The sequence below is a fragment of the Gorilla gorilla genome, chromosome 20 (genome assembly GCF_029281585.2).
Source record: "Gorilla gorilla gorilla isolate KB3781 chromosome 20, NHGRI_mGorGor1-v2.1_pri, whole genome shotgun sequence".
NCBI lineage: Eukaryota > Metazoa > Chordata > Mammalia > Primates > Hominidae > Gorilla > Gorilla gorilla.
The window spans coordinates 12,006,217-12,024,397 of NC_073244.2; the positions used below are offsets into that span (position 1 = coordinate 12,006,217).

An 18,181-nucleotide genomic window follows, 5' to 3' on the forward strand; every position below is an offset into this window, starting at 1 on the left:
GAGTAGAAGGGAGAAGACATGCTCCAGAGTCCCCAGGGCTAAGCTGAGCCCAGCTGAGTCCCCAGCTGCTGCCTGCTGACAAAAGTGATCTCAATCAGTGGCTGCCACGGTGATCCTGTAATGTGGGCTGCTCAGGAATGGAACTCCTGCTTCTCTGGGTGGAGCTGGAGCTGGAGCACAGAGGGGACAGATCTGCTCAAATGGGGCCAGTGACAGCTTTGTCTCCTGGAGGTTCACTGAGCTCTGCCACACTGAGGCCAGAGAAAAACCCACCAGAGGGAAACTGGGAGATGGCACGCTGGCTCCTGGGAAAAAATGTCTTTGCCTACATTTTTCTTTCCATCCATCCAACCATCCACCCATCCATCCATCCATCCACGCATCCATCCTTCCTTCCTTCCATCCACCCATTGATCTATCCATCCAGCTATCCATCCAGGCATCCTTCCTTCCTCCCATCCACCCATTAACCCACCCACTGATCCACCCATCCATTCATTCTTCCATCCACTCACCCATCTATCCATCCTTCCTACCATCCATCCTTTCCATCCATCCCTGCATCCACCCATCTGCCCTTCCCTCCCTCCTTTCCTTCCTTCCCTCCCTCCTTTCCTTCCCTCCTTCCATCCACCCATCGATCCATCCATCCTTCCATCCTTTCTTCCACCCACCCACCCTTCTATTCATCCATGGTCCACCCAACCAATCATCCACTCATCCATCAAACCACCCATCCACTCACCCACCCATCTGTTCATCCATCATCCCTGCATCCACCTTATGAAACCAAGTTTTCTTCTCAACCCAAACCTTGCTGTCTGCTTCCAAGTAGAGAGCACAGCATCAGAAGCAGGATGTGAGCCGAATTCTCTGCCCTCTTGAATTGCTGGTAGCATCATCTCCAGCCTTGCTCACACTCCCCACCCCCACCAGGCTTGGTCCCAACCCTCTTCCCCGTTTTGGTCACTGATCTGGGGGCACTGAGACAGGTAGTCGGGGCAGGGGGCCCCAGGCTACCTCGCACGCCTGCCCACTGACTGGACAGGAAGAACCAGGCAGATGCATGCGTCTGCTTTCCCATCTGACTTTATTTCACTTTTTTTTTCTATAAAACTCCTCCATAATTTCACAATTTAACAAAAGTTTAAAATCCAGGAAAGAAACAATCCTGTAACTCGTTACAAACACGATTCTCCTTATTCCTTTTATCCAGGAGTTGGTCTCGGGCCGATGAGTGTCCTAGTTCCTAGTGAGACACATTCTTTGTAAAAACCCTTATGGGCAAGAAAGGTATTCGATACCATTTGCTTTCCGGCGTCGGTTTACATTTTTGTTCAGGAGAGAGCAAAACACAGAGATTTGCACTGGGGGCAGGCGGCTTAACACGAAACACGTGGCAATCACAAAGTGCCGGGCCCCTTCCTATGGAAGTGTCCCCAGAGCCCTCGTGGGCCCAGCCGCCGGGCAGCTGGGGTGGGGTGGGAGAGCAGCTGGGGATGCTGCCTTTGGAGCCCATGCTGCCCAGCACGTCCATCAGGTGGTCACGGAGCCAGCCCTGGGCCCAGAGCAGCTCTGGAGGACAACGTGAGGCCTTCCGGCCAGAGGAGGTAACTGAGAACTGGGTTGGTGCTTCCAGAGGCCTTGGAAACGGCAGGAAGGGCCAGATGCCACCACCGAGAGCAGGCGGGGGAGCCCGGCCCTCCTCTGGCTGAGTGGAAGGCTGCTCGAGTCGCTGTGTGGATTTTGGGGGACTCTTGCGAAGGAGAAAGGCCAGCACCCTGGGCTGAGGTTCCTGTCCGTGACCCCGGCGGCCTCTTGTGCGTAGAGCACCCAGCAGCACGGGCCCCCGGTCAGCCCCCCTCAGGCCAGTTCCTTCAGTCCAATGTCTTAGTTTCCAGAGAAGAAAGGAAGCGCCCCACGGTGGAGTATTGTTGGCCGCCCTGGGAAGGGGAGAGGGGGCACAGGGGCCTGCCCTCTTCCTGATACCTGAAGGCAGTAGGGCCGGGAGAGAAACAGAGCAGGTGGCGAGGAGTCCCAGAGGCTTCCTCCGAAGGTTCTCGGGCCTTTCCCCGAGAGTTCTGGGGAGTTTCCCCAGGACAGCTGGCATTGGGGGCAGCCTTGGAGGCATGGGTCCCCACCAAGGAGTGTTCAGGATCTGCTGACAGAATCAGAGCAGGGACAAGATGAGGGACCTCAGGGAGGGACAGATGGAGCCCCCCAAGTCTGAACTCATAGGCTGGGGAGGAGACATCTGGGTGGGTTCGCGGGGGTGCGAGCCCACCTCCAGGCCCTCAGCCCTCTTTTCCTCATAACTTGGTCAGGGCACAAGGACTTGAAAGGACTTGAAAGTCAGGGGGTTGAGAGGACTGGCGGCGCCTCGAGTCAATGTCTGGGAAAGAGGCTAACCAGGCAGGTCTCCAGCCCCCGGGACCCCCAGCCAAGGTGCGCTGGCTCCACAGGAGCGTCCTGGCCCTGGAAGAGCGGGCCGGGAAGGAGGACCGCCTTGGCCCCTGGAGAATCTCAGGCATACCAGGAGTGGGGCTGCGGGCGCGGCACCAGCATGAATTGCGGCGGTGGAGGCCGGGGCGGGCCAGGCCGCGACCAGAGAGAAAGGCAGCCTGGGAGGGCCAGCCCGGCCAACCCACCGGGCCTGCTGATGGCCGAGCCCAAGCTCGAGGGGCTGACCAGAGTTCAATGCGCCTCAGAAAACTCCATAAACTATCCCGTCTTATTTGGCAAAAGCTCATATTTTTTTTCAAAGTTTGAAGACTTGAATGAGAGAGGAAGAGGAGCCTATGGGAGGAGGCCGAGCCCCAGAGCGGCTGATGCGAGTCTGTCCGCGGAGACTGTTGGCGCTAGTCTGAGTAGAGCCCGAGAGCAGACTGGTGGCTCCCGGGCGCCCTGAGGACTCGCTGCCCTTTGTAGTGTTGGCCGACCCCCCGGGAGCCCCAGTAGGAGGCGGCGGCATCCTTGGAACGGCAAAGGGAGAATTCCTCCATGCGCCTGGAGAGGGCCAGCTGCCGTGCCTGGCTCGGCCTCCAGCCCCACAACAACACCGCGGAGACATCTTAACCTACAAGCCCCACCGTACGCACCCCCCACCCACCCCACGTGCACTGCTGCCACAGAAACGCACATGGACACTGCTTTTGACCAGACAGTGCACACACATATATAATAGAGAGAACTATACAGCACAGACCCCAGCGCAGCGCGAGCCGGGGAGGAGCCGGCGCTAGGTCTACACGGAGGACGACGCAGACACACAGGCAGGGCCTTCTGAGGTCCAGGGTGGGCGGAGGGTGTGTTCTGAACCATTCGGGAGGCTGGAGATGCCCCCCAGCCGTCGATCCGCTGCTCAGAAAGGCTGGGGCAGCGACGCCGCACAGCCCGCCGAGCAGTGGGGGCTGGTCCCAAGGCTGGGCGAGGGGCCCCCGGCCCTGTCTCTGCCCAGAGCTGCCTTCAACACCAGCCGCTCTCTGAGGGGAGCCCAGAGAGCCCGGGGGGCGGCTCGCGTGTGGCCCAGCCCGGCCCCAGGGCTCCTGGCGATGGAGCGGGGAGAGTGGGCAGGGAGCCGCCGAGGAAAGTGCAGCGGGCCGTGCGGGCGAGGACAGGGCTGTCGCTAAGGCAGTGCTGCGGGCAGGCGAGACGGGAGAGGAGGGCAGGCGAGGCCCGGCTGCAGCCTCCCAGGACCCCGGTGGTGGGGGCCCGGCACGCGGCCCAGGGTCATGTGGCCACGGCCTCCAGGCAGCTCTGCAGTTTGCGCACGGTGGTCTCGTCCAGGGAGAAGAGGTCGAAGTCGAAGGTGGTGTTGGTGACGTTGAAGTGGCCAGTCTCCTCGATCAGATTCACAATCTGTAAGGTGGTGGCAGGTGGCTTCAGGGGCAGGAGGCCAAGGGTGGGGTTGCCCTATTCCCCAAGAGAGGTACGGGGCTCCTGGGGCAGCACCAGGGGCCCCTGCAGCCCACGCTCCTCACAGGCACCCTGACCTCGGCCAGGCAGGACCCTCAGGGGGGCGATACCTGCTGCAGCACGTTGCGCTCCCGCAGCGCCATCAGCCTCCGGTGTAGCTCCACCAGCTCATCCGTGTAGGCCTGGGGAGGGGGGGCAGGTCTCAGCAGCGTGTGGGGGCCCTGGACCCTTCCTGCTCCCATGCCCAGCCCCACCCATGACCCAGTCCATCCCAGCACAGGACAGAGGTAGCCACGTCCACCCCAAGGAAGGCCCAAGGCTGCAGGGGCAGCCCCTCAGCTCCAAGGCCACACCGGGAGGGGAGGAAGGACTGTCCCTGCTCCTGCCCAGGAAGAGTCCAACTGTGGGGTGTTGGGGGGCTCTGGGGTCCTCCACTGGCTGCAACTCCCACCACCCACCCCTCCGTAGCCCCCCCGCCTTGTCGTAGGTGCCCCCACCTTGTCGTAGGTGCCCTTCTTGAGGATCTTCTCAGGCTTGCTGCAGGACTCGGGGCTCCTCCGGCCTGACACCTGCAGGGAACCCAGGTCTCTGCTGAGCTGTGGCCCACACCCTCCCCAGCCCCGAAGACCCCACAAACCCTCCTAGGACAGCCCGGCCCAGGGCTAAGCCCGGCCTCTGGTGCACCCCCTGCCTGCAGGCCCCAGGCTCACCTTGCTGTTGGGCGGGGGTGGCTTCTGGGGGGGTGGGGGCTCACGGCTGGGCAGGGAGGAGTCGGCGCTGTTGTCACTCTCGCTGTCGCTGAAGCTCAACCTGAACCGACACACGGGGGCGCATCAGGCCCCTGCCGCCACCACCGCCCCCACCCCACCCCCAGGCTCAAGCCTCTGCCCCGCATGGAGTCGGTGCCTGAGCCCACAGCCCTCCAACAGCTCCATTCACCTCTGCGCAGGAACCTCAACTTAAAAATACTGTGTGTGGCCACCAAGAGGAAAGAACCCCAAGAAAACCAGGCCACCCAGAGGCCCTTTGGGGGCCGCCCGAGCAGGCCAAGAGTGGCCCGGGATACCCGGGACACAAAGCCCCCCAGCCAATGGGGCTTGCTGGGCTGTGGTCCTCTGACTTGGTTCTGTGGCTTTAACAAGGGGAGGAGGAGCTGCCTGCTGAAAACCTGCCCTCTTCTCCCAGCACTGCCCTAGGGCTTCCACGGCCGCCCGTCCCTCTGATGCTCCTGTGGCCGCCTGACCCTGGTTTGCTCTGGACAGCAGGCCTCCATCAGTTACATCGGCCCCCTGACCCTAGAGAGTGTGGTCCTAAACAGGGGTATCTGGTGGTGGGGACAGGTCCAAGCTCTCAACCTCCCCTACCCTGGGGGGCAGGTCTTTGACCTCTGCCTCAGTTTCCCCATCTGTGAAAGGAGGCTGCTATGACCACACACAGAGCCTGGGCCCATTTTTCTCTCACTCTGCGTGCCTGGAGTCCCGCTCTGCCAGGGATATTTTGGGCTTGATCCAGTGAGAGGGGCCCCTGACAACTATCACTTCACAACACGTTTAAAACACAGCAAACCCCAGGCCTCCTAGTGAACAAGGAGGTGCCAGAAGCGGCTCGAGCACACTGGACTCCCCGGTGGGCAGCACAGCCATTGTCCCTGTTCCTGGCCTGCTCCTGCCCCGGCGCAGGCTCCGTCCATCTCTTAAACTTGCCCCTCAGTGGCCTGAGGCTGGGGCCACTCTCTACAGCTGCCTCCCGGCTCTGGCAGCTCCAGGTCTGGCTCACGTTGCCCAGGCGACGCCCTTGCCTGCGCTCCTGCCGGCCTCTGCCCCGCATCCCACAGGCGACCGGGATGACGGCTGGGCACCGCTGCAGACTGGGCTTCCCAGGCAGCAGACCAGGGTGTGCAGAAGCTCCGACGGTGCGGCCTGTGCACTCCCTGCCCCGGCAACGCAGGGACAAGGCCGGCAAGCCCTCACCCAGGGCCCAAACAAACGTTCCGGGAGGAATCAAAAGGCGCTTCGCGTGTGGCTCGGTCCCTGTACCGTGCCTGCCAGCCCCTCTAGAACCGAACCCTCCGTCAGCCTCTCTGCGCTCACGGCTCTTGGCGCAAGCAGAATCCACCCTGAATGTCACCGAACGAGGCGGGAGCCTGCTTCCAGGTCCTGTCCCAGGGACGCCACAGCCCTCCTCGTGTCTAGAGTCTAAGTCCCTGTCGGAGTCGTGGGCCCAGACCTCCCACCAGCGGCTCCCCCGCAGTGAGCCACTGCTCCTGCTCTGTCTGCGGTGGGTGGGAATCCCGCCATGTGCCTGCTGGCCTGGTGCGCTGCACACGGGGGACCAAGCAGAACCTGCCGCCCAGCTTGCGTGAAGGTGGCTTTAGTGAACAACACACCTGCAGGCGTCTGTGAGGCTCCCATGCACCTTGCTGGATGCAGGCTGATAACCAGCCCTGTCTCCAATAGGAGCCACTGAGGCCTGGAGGCCTCAGCCTCACGGGAGGAGGGGCTGACTGCCGGCTCTGCTACAGCTTTGGAAAAGCCTGGACCCCCGCCCGCTGAAGCCTGTGTGCCCGGGGCCAAGGCCCGCACGTTCTCCGCTGTTGCTGGGTTGGAGGCCGAGCGCATGGAGCTCTCCCAGGTGGGGTCACGCCAAGGGTCCTGCATATCCCAAGGATGTGCCTCCCGGGGAAAAGGCCACAGGCAGCCAAAGCTGCTCCCACACTGGGTGTCCGCTGCCCCAGGACGGGGCTCTCCATGGATCCTCGCCCCATGTAAGGCAGGTGGGAAAGGACTGGGAGTCTCCTGGCCCGAGAGCAGAGAAACAGGCCTGCTCCCCTCCCCCCACCTCCAGCCTGGGCTCCCTCCTGCACCCCTCCCTGCCAGATAGCCCACACCTGCCAGCGACCACGAGAAGGGATGCCACCCAAGGCCCCAGATGGGGGCAGCCCTTGAGGCCCTCAGCCTCAGGGACCAGGAGAGGACACACAGCCCCAGGCCCACCCCAAGGCCCAGGCTGGACTGAGGCCGCCTGGGGATGGATCCCTGCTTTGGCCCTCCCAGGGGACCCTCCAGTCCCAACCCCACCTGCAGCCCCACAATCACTGCAGACCCAGCCGGAGTCGCCCCGGGTGGCCACCTCCGCCCCCTGGCTCCCACCGGGCCGTCACCTGGAGTCCCTCCCCGGGTTGGTCTTGCCAGCAGCCTCCTCGCCTGACGAAGACTCGTCCTCGTCGGACTCCTCGGACTGCAGGTCCTCCACCATGGAGCGCAGGGGTCCTGGGGAGGCGGGGCAGGGAGGGAGGGGAGACAAGGGCAGGGCTCCACTGAGCCTCCAGGGCCCCTCGCCCATGAGGCCACCCAGAGCTTCTTGACACTGGTGACCCCCAAACGCACACGCCCACCCACCTGGGGGTCCCTGTGCCTATCTCTAAGAACTGCCCCCACACCGGCAGCCACCCCCTTCCCCTAGAACGCCCTGGCTCCCCCACCCCTCCCTACCTTCCTGGCCCTGCTCGCAGGCCTCAGGGGCCTGGCCGGCAGTGGGCGCGCAGGGCCCCTCCATTGCTGCAGCCAGAGGAGAACCCCTCCTCTGCTCGGGGCACAGAGATCAGAAGCTCTGCCGAGAGCCCAGGGAGGGCGAGGGAGCCACAGCCCGGCGGGGAAGCTGGGCCTGGGGTCACAGATCTCTCTGCCTGCGCCCTACGCCGGCCTGCCCACCCCCTCGGTAATCCCCTCTGCTGCTCCCAGTCCACCGTCCTCCCCTTTCTCCAGAGGCACACGGTTCCAGTCCCCTACAGACGGCATCTTGGTTTATATTCCTGTTACCAAGGCAACAGAGGGACACAAAGCCCTCAATTACCTTGGTCACATGATCCCGCTTCAGTAGGTCCCCTCCCTTCCCGGCAGATAAGAACACTTGGAGCGAGTGTGGGCTTCAAGGGCCCCATCCCCCAGCCCCCTCGGCAACTGCACGGCTGAATTCCAGGCCAGACTCCCTCCACAACCCCGCACACTCCTCTCCCCCAGCCCCCCTGCAAAGGATTCCAGGCCAAGGGGGAAGGAGGCTCTTGTTCCAATCCAGGAGTGGAAACGCTTTTTGCCTGGGAGTGGGTGCTGGGGTCTGGACTGGGGCCGGGGGCTCAGGGCAGCTCTCCCGCTGTGTCCTGCAGGCTGTCTGGTCCCCAGGGCCCTCCCCACTCTGGGGCAGGCTGGAGCAGCCAATGGGCCTATGTCCTTTCCCCAAAAAGCCGCCCCTACTCAGGGTGGCCTGCCTGGAGAGGGAGAGGGCACGCCAAATACTCCGGCAGCAGGAGACCCCGGCCGTCCACAGGCAGCCAGCGCCTCGGTGGCCCTGGGGAGCGGGTGGGATGGGCGGAGGAGGTGACGTCGTCCGTCCATGGTCCCCAGCAGCACAGGGAGAGTTCTGGCCATGGGCAGGGCCCTCACCAGAAGCCCCTCACCAGCCTGGCTCCAGGCATGGGGTGCATGCCAACAGCCACCACAAGGAGCAGTGCCCCGGGCCTGGCTGGAGGTCTGGTGACTTGTTCCTACTTTGCTTTTAAATATAGACTCCCCCAGGCCACCAAAACCCTCTATGTACAGATCTGCAGGGCCCAGCCTGTGCAGGCAGTGGACGCTGAGGAATGCCCACGTGGCCTGAGCTCCGGGCCCTCCCCGGCCCCATCCGTGCCCCCCAGCTGCTCTCCATACACACCTTGGCTGTGGTTCTGAGATGGCTCGAAGTCTGAGTCTGAGCTGGAGTCTGAGCTGGAGCTGGAGTTGGATGGGCTTGACTGGGCAGACTTCACCCAATGGCGGGATGAGCAGGGAGGGGAGAAAGGGAGAGCTGTCACCTTTCAGCAGAGACAAAGGGGGCCCTCTGGCAGCAGCTACGCTGAGTGGGTCTCCCCCAGACACCCCTAGGGTCCCAAGGGTACCCACGTGTGCCTCTGAGAACCCACTAAGGAGCCAGCGGCCAGGCCATGCACAGCCTACAGCCTCCCGTGCCAGCCCTAGGACACCCGTGGATGTCTGGGTTTCCGGTAGCGCCAGGAGACTGTGTGGACCACGTGGGCTCTCCTGTCTACCCAGGCAGGTGCACAGGGTACTGGGAGGGAGGCTGGGGCAGGGGCCTGAAGTCCCACAGGTGGATGGGCCTTGCCTTCATCCAAGAGGGCAGGCATTGACTGGTGTCGCAAAAATGTCTGGAACAGGAAAGCTGGGTGTGGACACTTCTTGTTCTGACCCAGTGCTGTCCGGGGCTCAGGGGTGGCAGAGAGCTCTGTATCCCCACCCATTCGCTGCTCCTACCGCCAGCTGCCCAAGACACTGAAGAGCGGGCGTGCACAGGGGACAGAAGCCATGGGCAAGCCCGGCCCCACCCGCCTCCTCCTCCCGCAGCTGTCCTTCCAGGCTCAGCCACCAGGGGGCAGTAAAAAGCCACAACAAGGACACAAGGGGTGCGATGCCAGGGCAGAGGGTGACAGTGCAGGGCAGGCGTGTATGGGGCAGAGGTGCAGCTCCTGGGTGGACGCGAGGCAGGCACTGCAGACACCTGCATGGGGAGGGGCCCATTGTTCTGGGCCCACATTTCTGCCAATGAGCTCATCCCAAGGGGTGTGCCAGAGGACATGGCGGGCCCAGGGCAGCCCCCTCACCTTGGGGGCCCGTCTGGTGGAACTAGGTGGCTTGAGCCCCTCAGACCAGTCCCCTCCAGGGTCCTCCCTCCATCAGGAGGAGGCAGCTGGTCTGCTGGATTCTGGCAGGGGCCGCTGCAGCCGCCAGCCATGCAAGGGAAGCCGTGAACGGAGTACTGAGCTGGTGGGACTCAGGACCTTGAGTGCCTGGGAGCCCCCGGCCCCTCCCCTAGCATGTGGAGGAGACAGCCTCCACCCTGCAGAAGGGGCCCCACGAAAGCCCAAGGCCTCCCCAAGCAGCAGGTCCAGACTCACCCGTGCCTGAGAGGGAAAAGGGACTTCCCAAGGGTTTACTGCAGCCCAACCCAGCCCCCTCCTGCCCCTCAAACCAGCCCCTGCCAGCGCCCCTTCCTACCAACACATGGCGCTCCCTGATGAATCATCACTGGGAAAGTCTGCCGTGGTGCCCATCAGTCACTGCCCACTCAGGCTACCTGAGTCCCGAACACATACCCCAGAGCGTCCAGGACCCCTGGCTGGGCCTGCCTGGAGCTGCGTGATGCACAGCCTGGACTTCTGTTCTTGGGGCCCGGGGGTGAGTAAGAGGTGACCGAGAGATGGCCTATTTAACCCCAGCCTTCTAACCAGCAGGCCTTGCTACTCAGAACAAGGCCGTCCTATGTCAGCCTCAGTTTTCCCAGCACCGCCAGCTGCCTGCACACCGAGGCCAAGGCTAGTCCTCCCTCGACCTCCGGATGGAACCCCTGGGGCAGAGGGGTGGGCACCAACCTGGAGGGAGGTGGACTGGAGAAGTATCCAAGGTCCTGGCCCCATATCCCATGCACTTTCTCACTAAGGGTGGAGAGGGGGCAGTTCAGGCGGCCAAAGGAGGCTGCGCAAGGTCAGCAGGGATGGAAGCAGAGAGGATGCTGAGCCCCGAGAGGCCCCCGAGCCTGTCCTGGCACCGTGCCAGACAGAGGAAAGCCAGTCAGCCACACGCGTCCCCTTTCCTTCCGCCCAAATCCAAGGGGCAGGGAGGAAAAGAATCCGGAAATGGTCTCAGCCAGAAGAGCCCTAAGGTGGTGTGATCAGAAGGGCCACCGGAGCACGCCCGGGGCTCAGAGGGAGGGCGGAGCAGACTGGGTCCACGACTGACTCCAGATCCCCAAGGGCCAGGGAGACCCCAAGGCAGCAGCTGGAGGACGTGGGAGCTCAGCCCGGGGAATCGGCCCAAAGAGTTGCCCTACAAGGGTGGGCGTGGGCCAGACCCCAGCTGGTGCAGATTCCTCCGATGGCCGGTTCTGGTAGCACAGCCACACACAGCCTCCGGGGAGGAGCAGCCCAAGACGGCCAAGGGGAAGCCAAGGGGCCAGTGGTCTGGAAGGCCAATGTGCTTCTTCACCATAGCAGCCTGGGCTTCGGCGAAGCCCCCGGGGGAAGAGGCGTCAGGGACTCTGTGCTGTTGGGGCCTGGGTCTCACTCCCGCACAGACCTCGGGGCGCTAAGCCGCATTGCTCAAAAGCCTCTCAGCACGCGGGGCGCTCTTCTTCGGCCAGGAGGAAGTCCCAAAGCCTCCTCCAGCAACTCCAGCCTCAAGGCCACCCAGCCACTCTAAGCAGCGGCGTCCGAGGTGGCAGGAAGCTCCCCACAAAATATTCCAGCTGTTTCACAACACTGGTGGCGGGAGCCAGGAGCCAACTCACTCACTGCCGGGGGCCAGGCCGGGTGAGCAGAGTGGAGTGGAGCGGGCCGTGGAGCTGCCTTGCCGCTGCCCAGCGTGCTGCACACCCAGCCCCAGGTGCCAGAAGGCCTCGCCTGGAGATGCCTGGCCTGGGACTGCATGTCACCCAGTACCTATCCCCGACCCTGGGGTAGAAGGGAGGGGACAAGCGCCTGCCCAGGGCTGTGGTTGCTGCACAGGCAGAGAAGGGGTCAGGCTCGGTGCCCAGCAGGCACCGCCAGGCCCTCCCACAGCTGGGAGGGCTACTGAGATGGCCCGGGACTTCTGGAAGGTGGCACCGGCCCCCCCACCGCCTCAGGGTCATAGCAGATGGTGCCGTCTTCAGCCACTGCCAAGCCATGGGAGCACCGGGCACTCAGCCTTGCCAGCCTATGTGTCTATGAGCCAGGATGCACTGTTACCCAGAGGCTGGACCATCACCCCCACCAGCCCCACCACCTCCATGAGGGCCCTGGGGGCAATGAGCACTGCCCACATAACCCCCTCTGGCTTTGTGGCTGGGACCTGCGTTCAAAGCCCCAGCGGCTTTTCAAAGCCTCAGCAACCCAGAGGCAAAGCTTCCTTGAGGGCAAGCCGGACCCACAAAAGGCCCCTGAGGGCTGGGGCTGGCAATAGAGGTAAACGGCCCAACCCTCATCCATCCATTCATTCATTTTCACCTGGCCCAGTATCTGCTGTCTAAATGCCAAGTGCCAGATAATAGCGCTGGAAGACACCACTGCCGTCCCAGGCCCCAAACAGGGTCTGGCCACAAGACCATGAGGTGGCTACCAGCTCTTGCGGCTCAAGTCATGTCTGATGCAGTCCTCTGAGAAAGTCCGGACGCTGTGCTGTGGGACAAGCCCGCAGCCTCTCATGGCGACAAGGCCGGTCCCTGACAGGGGTCCTCGTTCCAAGCTCAAGACACTGGTGGGGCCAGATGTGAGTATCCCCAAGTCACAGCTGTGTGCGATGGGTGTGGGCAGGAGGGATGCTCTTGACCCCACCAGCCACCTAAATAGGGAGCCGGGCACGGCCCTGTTGCTCCTCATGGCTAGGGGCTGTCTGAAGCCCTCATCATTAACCTCCAGACAAGGGTGAGTCTCCCAGATGCCCTATTGGCAGAGCTCCAGGCCGGGCTGACCACGCCATGGTCAGAGCAACCATGAGACACGCTTGCCCACTGGCACCAGAGCGGCCAAGACCCGGGCCCGTGCAGGGGGCTGCTGGAGGAGGGGAGCTCAGAACCTCAGGACCACACCATCATGCTTTACCAGAACCACCCACAAATGCCACCGAGGCGACGAGGAGGGACTCCTCAAGAGGCAGAAATTATCACCTGACAGACAGGGAAACCGAAGCCTAGTGAGGAGTGGAGGCCCCAGGTTACAAGGAACCAGTGGGAGGAGCAGCTGGTGAGACCTGAGGTCCTGGCTCAGATCCCACCTCCTTCCGCTGTTCCAGAAGGGAGGCGGGTCCCACCACACTGCCTGCACCTGGCTGCCCTGCCCCCAGCACTCACTCACCTCGGACTTGAAGGAGGCCTCGTCCTCTGAGTTGGACTCCTCCACCTCCAGGGCCTTTTTGGCCTCCCGGGGCTCACTCTCGGCCTTCACCTTCTCCCCTCTGGTGCTGCTCTTGTCCTTGGCCGGCTTCTTGTCCGAGAAGGAGGAGGAGGAGGAGGTGCGGGGTGAGGTGCCTGGAGCACTCCGGGGCCCCTTCGAGCTGCTCTTCTTCTGCTTCTTGGCGCTGGGCTTTGGCGAGTCGGTGGTGGCCGGCCGCTTGCTGGAAGCCCGGGGTGGGGGTGGGGGTGGGGGTGGGGGCCCACCCTTGGGGGACGTGCTTTCCAGCTTGGTCTCTTTCAGGGCCATCTTGGGTTCCTTGAAGGCAGCCTTGGGCGGTGGCGCCTTCTCCTCCTTGGGCAGCCGGCCCTCGCCCAGCTTCCGCGAGGTGTCCTTGGAGCTTTTGGCCTGCTCACGCTCCAGCTCCTTGGAGGAGCTCTTGCTCTCGGAGTCTTTGCGGGGCCGCTCCCGGTGCTCCTTGGTCACCTTGTGCGGCTTGGAGGCCTTGCTGCTCTCCTTGTTGGCGTCCTGCAAGGCCAAGAGCAGGGAGGGCAAGGGGAGAGACAAGGTCACGTGGCATTGCGGGGCACCCTGCTACGCCACCCCTGACCCCTACAAAGCATAATCCACCTGATTCCGCCTCAGCTAGAGAAACTCTTCCATAAAGCAAAAAGGTAAGGCAGCAGGTGAGAGTTTTAAATGGAGCTGTCCCTTTAAACTACCAGGAAGTGTCAGCTGGTCCCCGGCAGCTGCAGGCTAAGATTCCCCTCAGAATTGAACTGACATTCCCTGAGGGATTCAAGAAGAGCACAGGGTGAGTCAGGCACAGCATGGCCACTTCGCCCGCACCCGCCCGCCCTAACACCTCGCAGCTGGGCCCGGGCAAGTCAGAGGCTGCGCTGGCACTGCGGGGTGCTGGCGGGCACTGGACGCAGCCCTGCCCCTCATCTCAGCCTCCTTCACCCAGCACTCATGCTACGTGCGGGAAGCTCAGTGCTTCCTGCTCGGTCACTCACGGCCTTCCTTTCTGAGCCCCGCTGGCCCCTCTCCCCAGGACTCCACACCCCCAGGGTCCAGCCAGCTCAGGCCTGGCTTCGGGGAGCCAACTGCTGAGCGCCCACTGCGTCCCAGGTACCGCACGGAGCAAACAGCTCCCGGGCTTCTCAGAAGGGAAACCGCCTGGGTCGCTTTCCTAAAACACCGAGGACATTCCTAGGTCTCCGCCTCGGAAACCCCGGGGGTTTAGGGTGGAGCTGGACTCGGGGGCTGATCCCATTGAGGACAGAGGTAAGATGATGGCAGAGAGCAGCAGGACACAGGCCCAGGAGTGAGCCCAGCTCTGTGACCTGCACACCACAGGACCCAGGCAGAAAACCCCAGCCATCTGTGCCTGCTTCCTCGAGGAAGGGCAAGGCCACCACCTCACTGGGCAATGGCACAGGCCAGGCTGGCAGCGAGCACACAGCGTGGGGGCTGCCAGCACCATGGCTGAGTTGGCTCAGCCCGCGGCCAGCCTGGGTGCTGCTGCTTGTATGCTGTATGTTTCTGCCCTACACCCCATCCGATAGGCACACTGCTAGCACTCCCCGCGGTGGGAGCCATGCCTTCACCTTCCCTACAGAGACCCTGTATCACCCCACGCACCCAGGAGCACTGAGCAGGCTTCTCTGCTGTCAGCCACCAGGGGCTCCACCCTTGCTAGGAAAGGAGCAGCGGCCAGCAGGTGCACGGCGGCCCCAGAGCCTGTCCAGACGATTGTGTACCTGGCCTCCCGGCACAGAAGCCAGCAGCAGCCAGACCCCGAAGGCCCTGGGGAGGGACTCCGGGAGCAGTGAGAGTACCAGGGAGGAGGGGGGCCACGCTTCACAGATCCCCCAAAGACATGCGGGAGGGGCAGGCTGGGTAGAGGCCTCTGAAAACCACCTGAGGGTCCAGGGACAGACTCCTCCCAGCAAAAAACCACAGGGCAGACACAGCAGCTGCCCCATGGCCAGTCTCCTGGGCTGGCCATCTTCTTGCAAAGCCACAGCCCACATTCAGTGTCAAAGGCTCAGGAACAGTACCAATGGCTGTGAGGCCTCTGCCACCTCCTTGGAGAAAGGGCAAGCCCTGTGCCCGGCCTGGCTCTTCCACCTGGGACAGTGGGAGTGCCCCCAGAATCCCCCCAGCTGGCCTGGGCCATGCAGGGCTATCAGGGGGTATCCCCTTGGGAGCTGGGGTGTGGAATGGGGCTGTGCTCCACAGCAAGCTACTACCCAAGGAGGGAGGTGTGAGACACTGCAATGCCACCTGCCACCCTGGCCTCTTCCAGCAGAGGACACACGCCCAGCTGGGCTGCAGGAGCTCAGCCGGGGTCACAGCCACCAAGGGCAGAATGAGAGCAAACTCCAAAGGCACGCCAGAGGCCCCTAACACAGTTCTCACTGTGTGCCCCTCGCCTGGAGTCAGCTGAGCCGCCACTGCCACCAGGGCCTGCCTGGCTAGAAGGAGCCTTCCCACACAGGAGCACAGGCACCCGACACCACAGGTTCTGAAATTAGGCACTACGATTTATTTGTTTGTTTGTTTGTTTGCTTTTGTTTTGAGACGGAGTCTTGTTATGTCACCCAGGCTGGAGTGCAGTGGTGCAATCTCGGCTCACTGCAAGCTCCACCTCCCGGGTTCATGCCATTCTCCTGCCTCAGCCTCCCAAGTAGCTGGGATTACAAGCGCCCACCACCACGCCCGGCTAACTTTTTGTATTTTTAGTAGAGACGGGGTTTCACTGTGTTAGCCAGGATGGTCTCCATCTCCTGACCTCGTGATCCGAATTAGGCACTAAATTTTAAGCATAACATGAGCGCTTTCCAGGGTGAGAAGCCATCAAAATCACGTTTGCAAGGTTGTCTGCGAACCTCCATGGGAAAGAGCAACCAGGCCAAGTACCTGACAGTACATGGGTGACACCCGGCTCCCTGCAGCTGCTGCCAGGCAAGGCCGTGAGAGGGTCCTGCCCCCTCTACGAGGCTGTGGTTCCTGCCTGCCACGCCACTCTTGGGTGGTGGCTGTGAAGTGGGGACAAAACCCCAGGACTGAGTCCCCTAAAGCTGCCACAGCTGCACTCACCAGCAGTCCCCCGGCCTGGGGATTCTGATGGGCAAGGCCCCAAAAGGCCCACCTATCCCATCTCTCTGGGCTCAGGGAGCCCTGCTGAGGCCCCTCTGCTTGGAGCACATGGCCCGGCCACTCACTCTCCAGGCAGAGAGCCAGTGACCAAAGGAGGTCGCTCAGCTGGGGAAGAGGCCGGTTCATGGGCCTGTGCCACCCAGGGCTCCACGGTGGGGCCGACGGCTCATTCACCAGGCTAGGGCTCGGGGCAGAGGGGCTTTCTCAGAATGCCCTCAGCAGACAAGTGCCTTGGCAGGACCCCGTGCCGCCCGAAACTCCCCACAGATGCCGCCTACGTCTCTCTACCCGGTGGCTGGAGAAGCCTCCAGAGACGGAGAGGGTGGAGCCCACAGGCCTCCTAAGCCTGGTGGATAAACTCACCAGCTGGGGCCTCCAGGGGTCTCAGAGACACTCCGGCAAAAGACACCACCAGCAGCCCCAGCAGACGCAGCCCCGCCAGCCCCAGAGAGGGCACCTCTCCAACCAAGAAGTCCTTTCTACGCAGGGTTTTAGGTGGCTTGAAGTGACCCGTACAGAAGAAATCTTGTTGTGGTAGCTGAGAGGGACACTGCCAAGATCCCCAGCAAGAGCTTTTCCTTCACTGAGCCTCCACAAGGCTCAGGGAGAGACAGGCCAGGAGGCCTAGTGGGGAGACCCCAGGGTTCCGTTTCCTACTCAGAGAATCTGGCAAGTCTGACGATTTCTAAGACCTGCTGGCCTTGGGGAAAGAGCCAGAAAGACCTGCCTGGGTGCTGCGGTTCTTCTCCCGCGTGGCTGATGGTGAGTCTGTGAGGCAGCTGGAGAGCCCTGCCTGTCCTGCCTGGGATGGCTGGGCCCACACGCAGGGCCTGGCAGACAAGTGAGGTGAGGAGAAAGGAGAGGACCGGTGGAGAGATGTGTGGGTGGCAGGCACCGGGCAGCTGCCCCGAGGGCCCGTGCCGCTCAGCCTCCAGGAACGGCTGTGCTGAGTGGGTAGCTACAGAGGACTGGGGCGTGCTCAGGGGTTAAAGGGACACTGTGATGCCATCAAAGGGCTTTCTAGCTTGTCTTCTGAATTGCCGCTCAGGGACGGTTTAGAGAGAGAAGCCTCAGAAAGGCCGAGTGCCACCCACCTGACCGACTGGGCCGAGATGAGACCGTAAAAAGTTTCTTCCACACTGGAATTCAGCTGGCACCCACCTGGCTTCCCCTGCCCTTCCCCCACGAAACTCTGCAGTGAGCCATAGCCCGAGATGCAAAGCCTGGCATAGCCAAGGGCAGAAGTAGCCCCAGCTGCCCTCAGGAGGGTTGAAGAGGTGGGCAGCTGCAGCCTAGACAGAGACACTCTACCCAGCGGCTGCCCCAACAGCCTTCGGCGAAGGTCTCAGGGCTTCAGGCCGAGCAGTCCTGGGGCCCTGCCATCACTTGGCACAACGGGAGAGGACTAGGCAGGGTCTCTGGCCTCAAGATGAACAGGGCAAAGAGCCCAGGATCACGGGCTTATTCCTGAAATCCTAGGGAAGCGGCAGTGCGCAGCAAGGGGTGTGCAGAGAGCTCAAAGAGGAAGACGCCAAGGGAGCGAGTTCAGGTGCGGAAGGCCCAGCCCAGTGGAGGGAGGGCGCCGGGGCCAGACCCGCCACCGCTGGGCCCCGGCGCTCCCACGCGACTGGGCCTTCCACCTCACTAACCTTGGAGCCGTGGCATGGTTTGGTCTTCTTGGGGTCAGAGAAGGCAGAGAGTGGAATTGTGGGTAACATGGGGTAGTCGGGACTGGGCCTGGACACCGTGTCTGCTCCTTCGGGCATTACCATCACCTAGTGACAGAGAAGAGACAGTCATTATCGATGGGCAGGGGGCAGGGGGCCCACACGGGCCGGGCTGAAGGTGGTGGGGCTTCCCTCTGCAGGAGGTGAGAAGGGAGAGCCTGAGCGCTTTCCCGAAAGAATCCCAGGCGCTTCCCTGCTGGGGACTGGGTGCTGAGCACGCAGAAGAAGCAGGCATGGGTGGGGAGCGAAGAAAAGCCCAGGGTCCCAGGATGGCTGGGACCAGGTGGGGCCACGCGGCCTTCCGGTAACAGTGGACCGGAGAGCTGGCCCAAGAAGACTTGCGGAGCACACTGAGAATCATGAGAAGGCAGCTGTGGCCGAAGCCTGACCTACGCGCTTAGGTTTAGGGGGAACAGCTCAGAAGTGTGAGAGGCCAGCCAGATGCCTGCGAAAGGCAGGCAGC

At 62.7% G+C, this 18,181-nt stretch overlaps 1 protein-coding gene and 1 pseudogene across 4 annotated transcripts in view; both read right to left on the reverse strand.

Moving 5' to 3' along the window:
* Positions 1-1,073: 1,073 nt before the first annotated feature.
* LOC109024242 (uncharacterized) lies at positions 1,074-3,070 on the reverse strand (annotated as a pseudogene).
* The window catches only part of MLLT1 (MLLT1 super elongation complex subunit), a 69,744-nt gene continuing 52,636 nt past the window's right edge, over positions 1,074-18,181 (reverse strand). For 3 of the 4 annotated variants that reach the window (XM_031004254.3, XM_004059839.5, XM_019016303.4), the window contains exons 5-12: positions 17,641-17,766; positions 12,791-13,354; positions 8,623-8,710; positions 7,076-7,184; positions 4,626-4,725; positions 4,413-4,484; positions 4,026-4,097; positions 1,074-3,858 (exon numbers count right to left, since the gene is read on the reverse strand). In XM_031004254.3, the coding sequence (XP_030860114.1) occupies positions 3,730-3,858; positions 4,026-4,097; positions 4,413-4,484; positions 4,626-4,725; positions 7,076-7,184; positions 8,623-8,710; positions 12,791-13,354; positions 17,641-17,766 (1,260 nt within the window). In that variant the 3' untranslated portion in view covers positions 1,074-3,729. The remainder of the gene's footprint in view (positions 3,859-4,025; positions 4,098-4,412; positions 4,485-4,625; positions 4,726-7,075; positions 7,185-8,622; positions 8,711-12,790; positions 13,355-17,640; positions 17,767-18,181) is intronic. The other variant, XM_019016301.4, reaches the window with a different exon arrangement.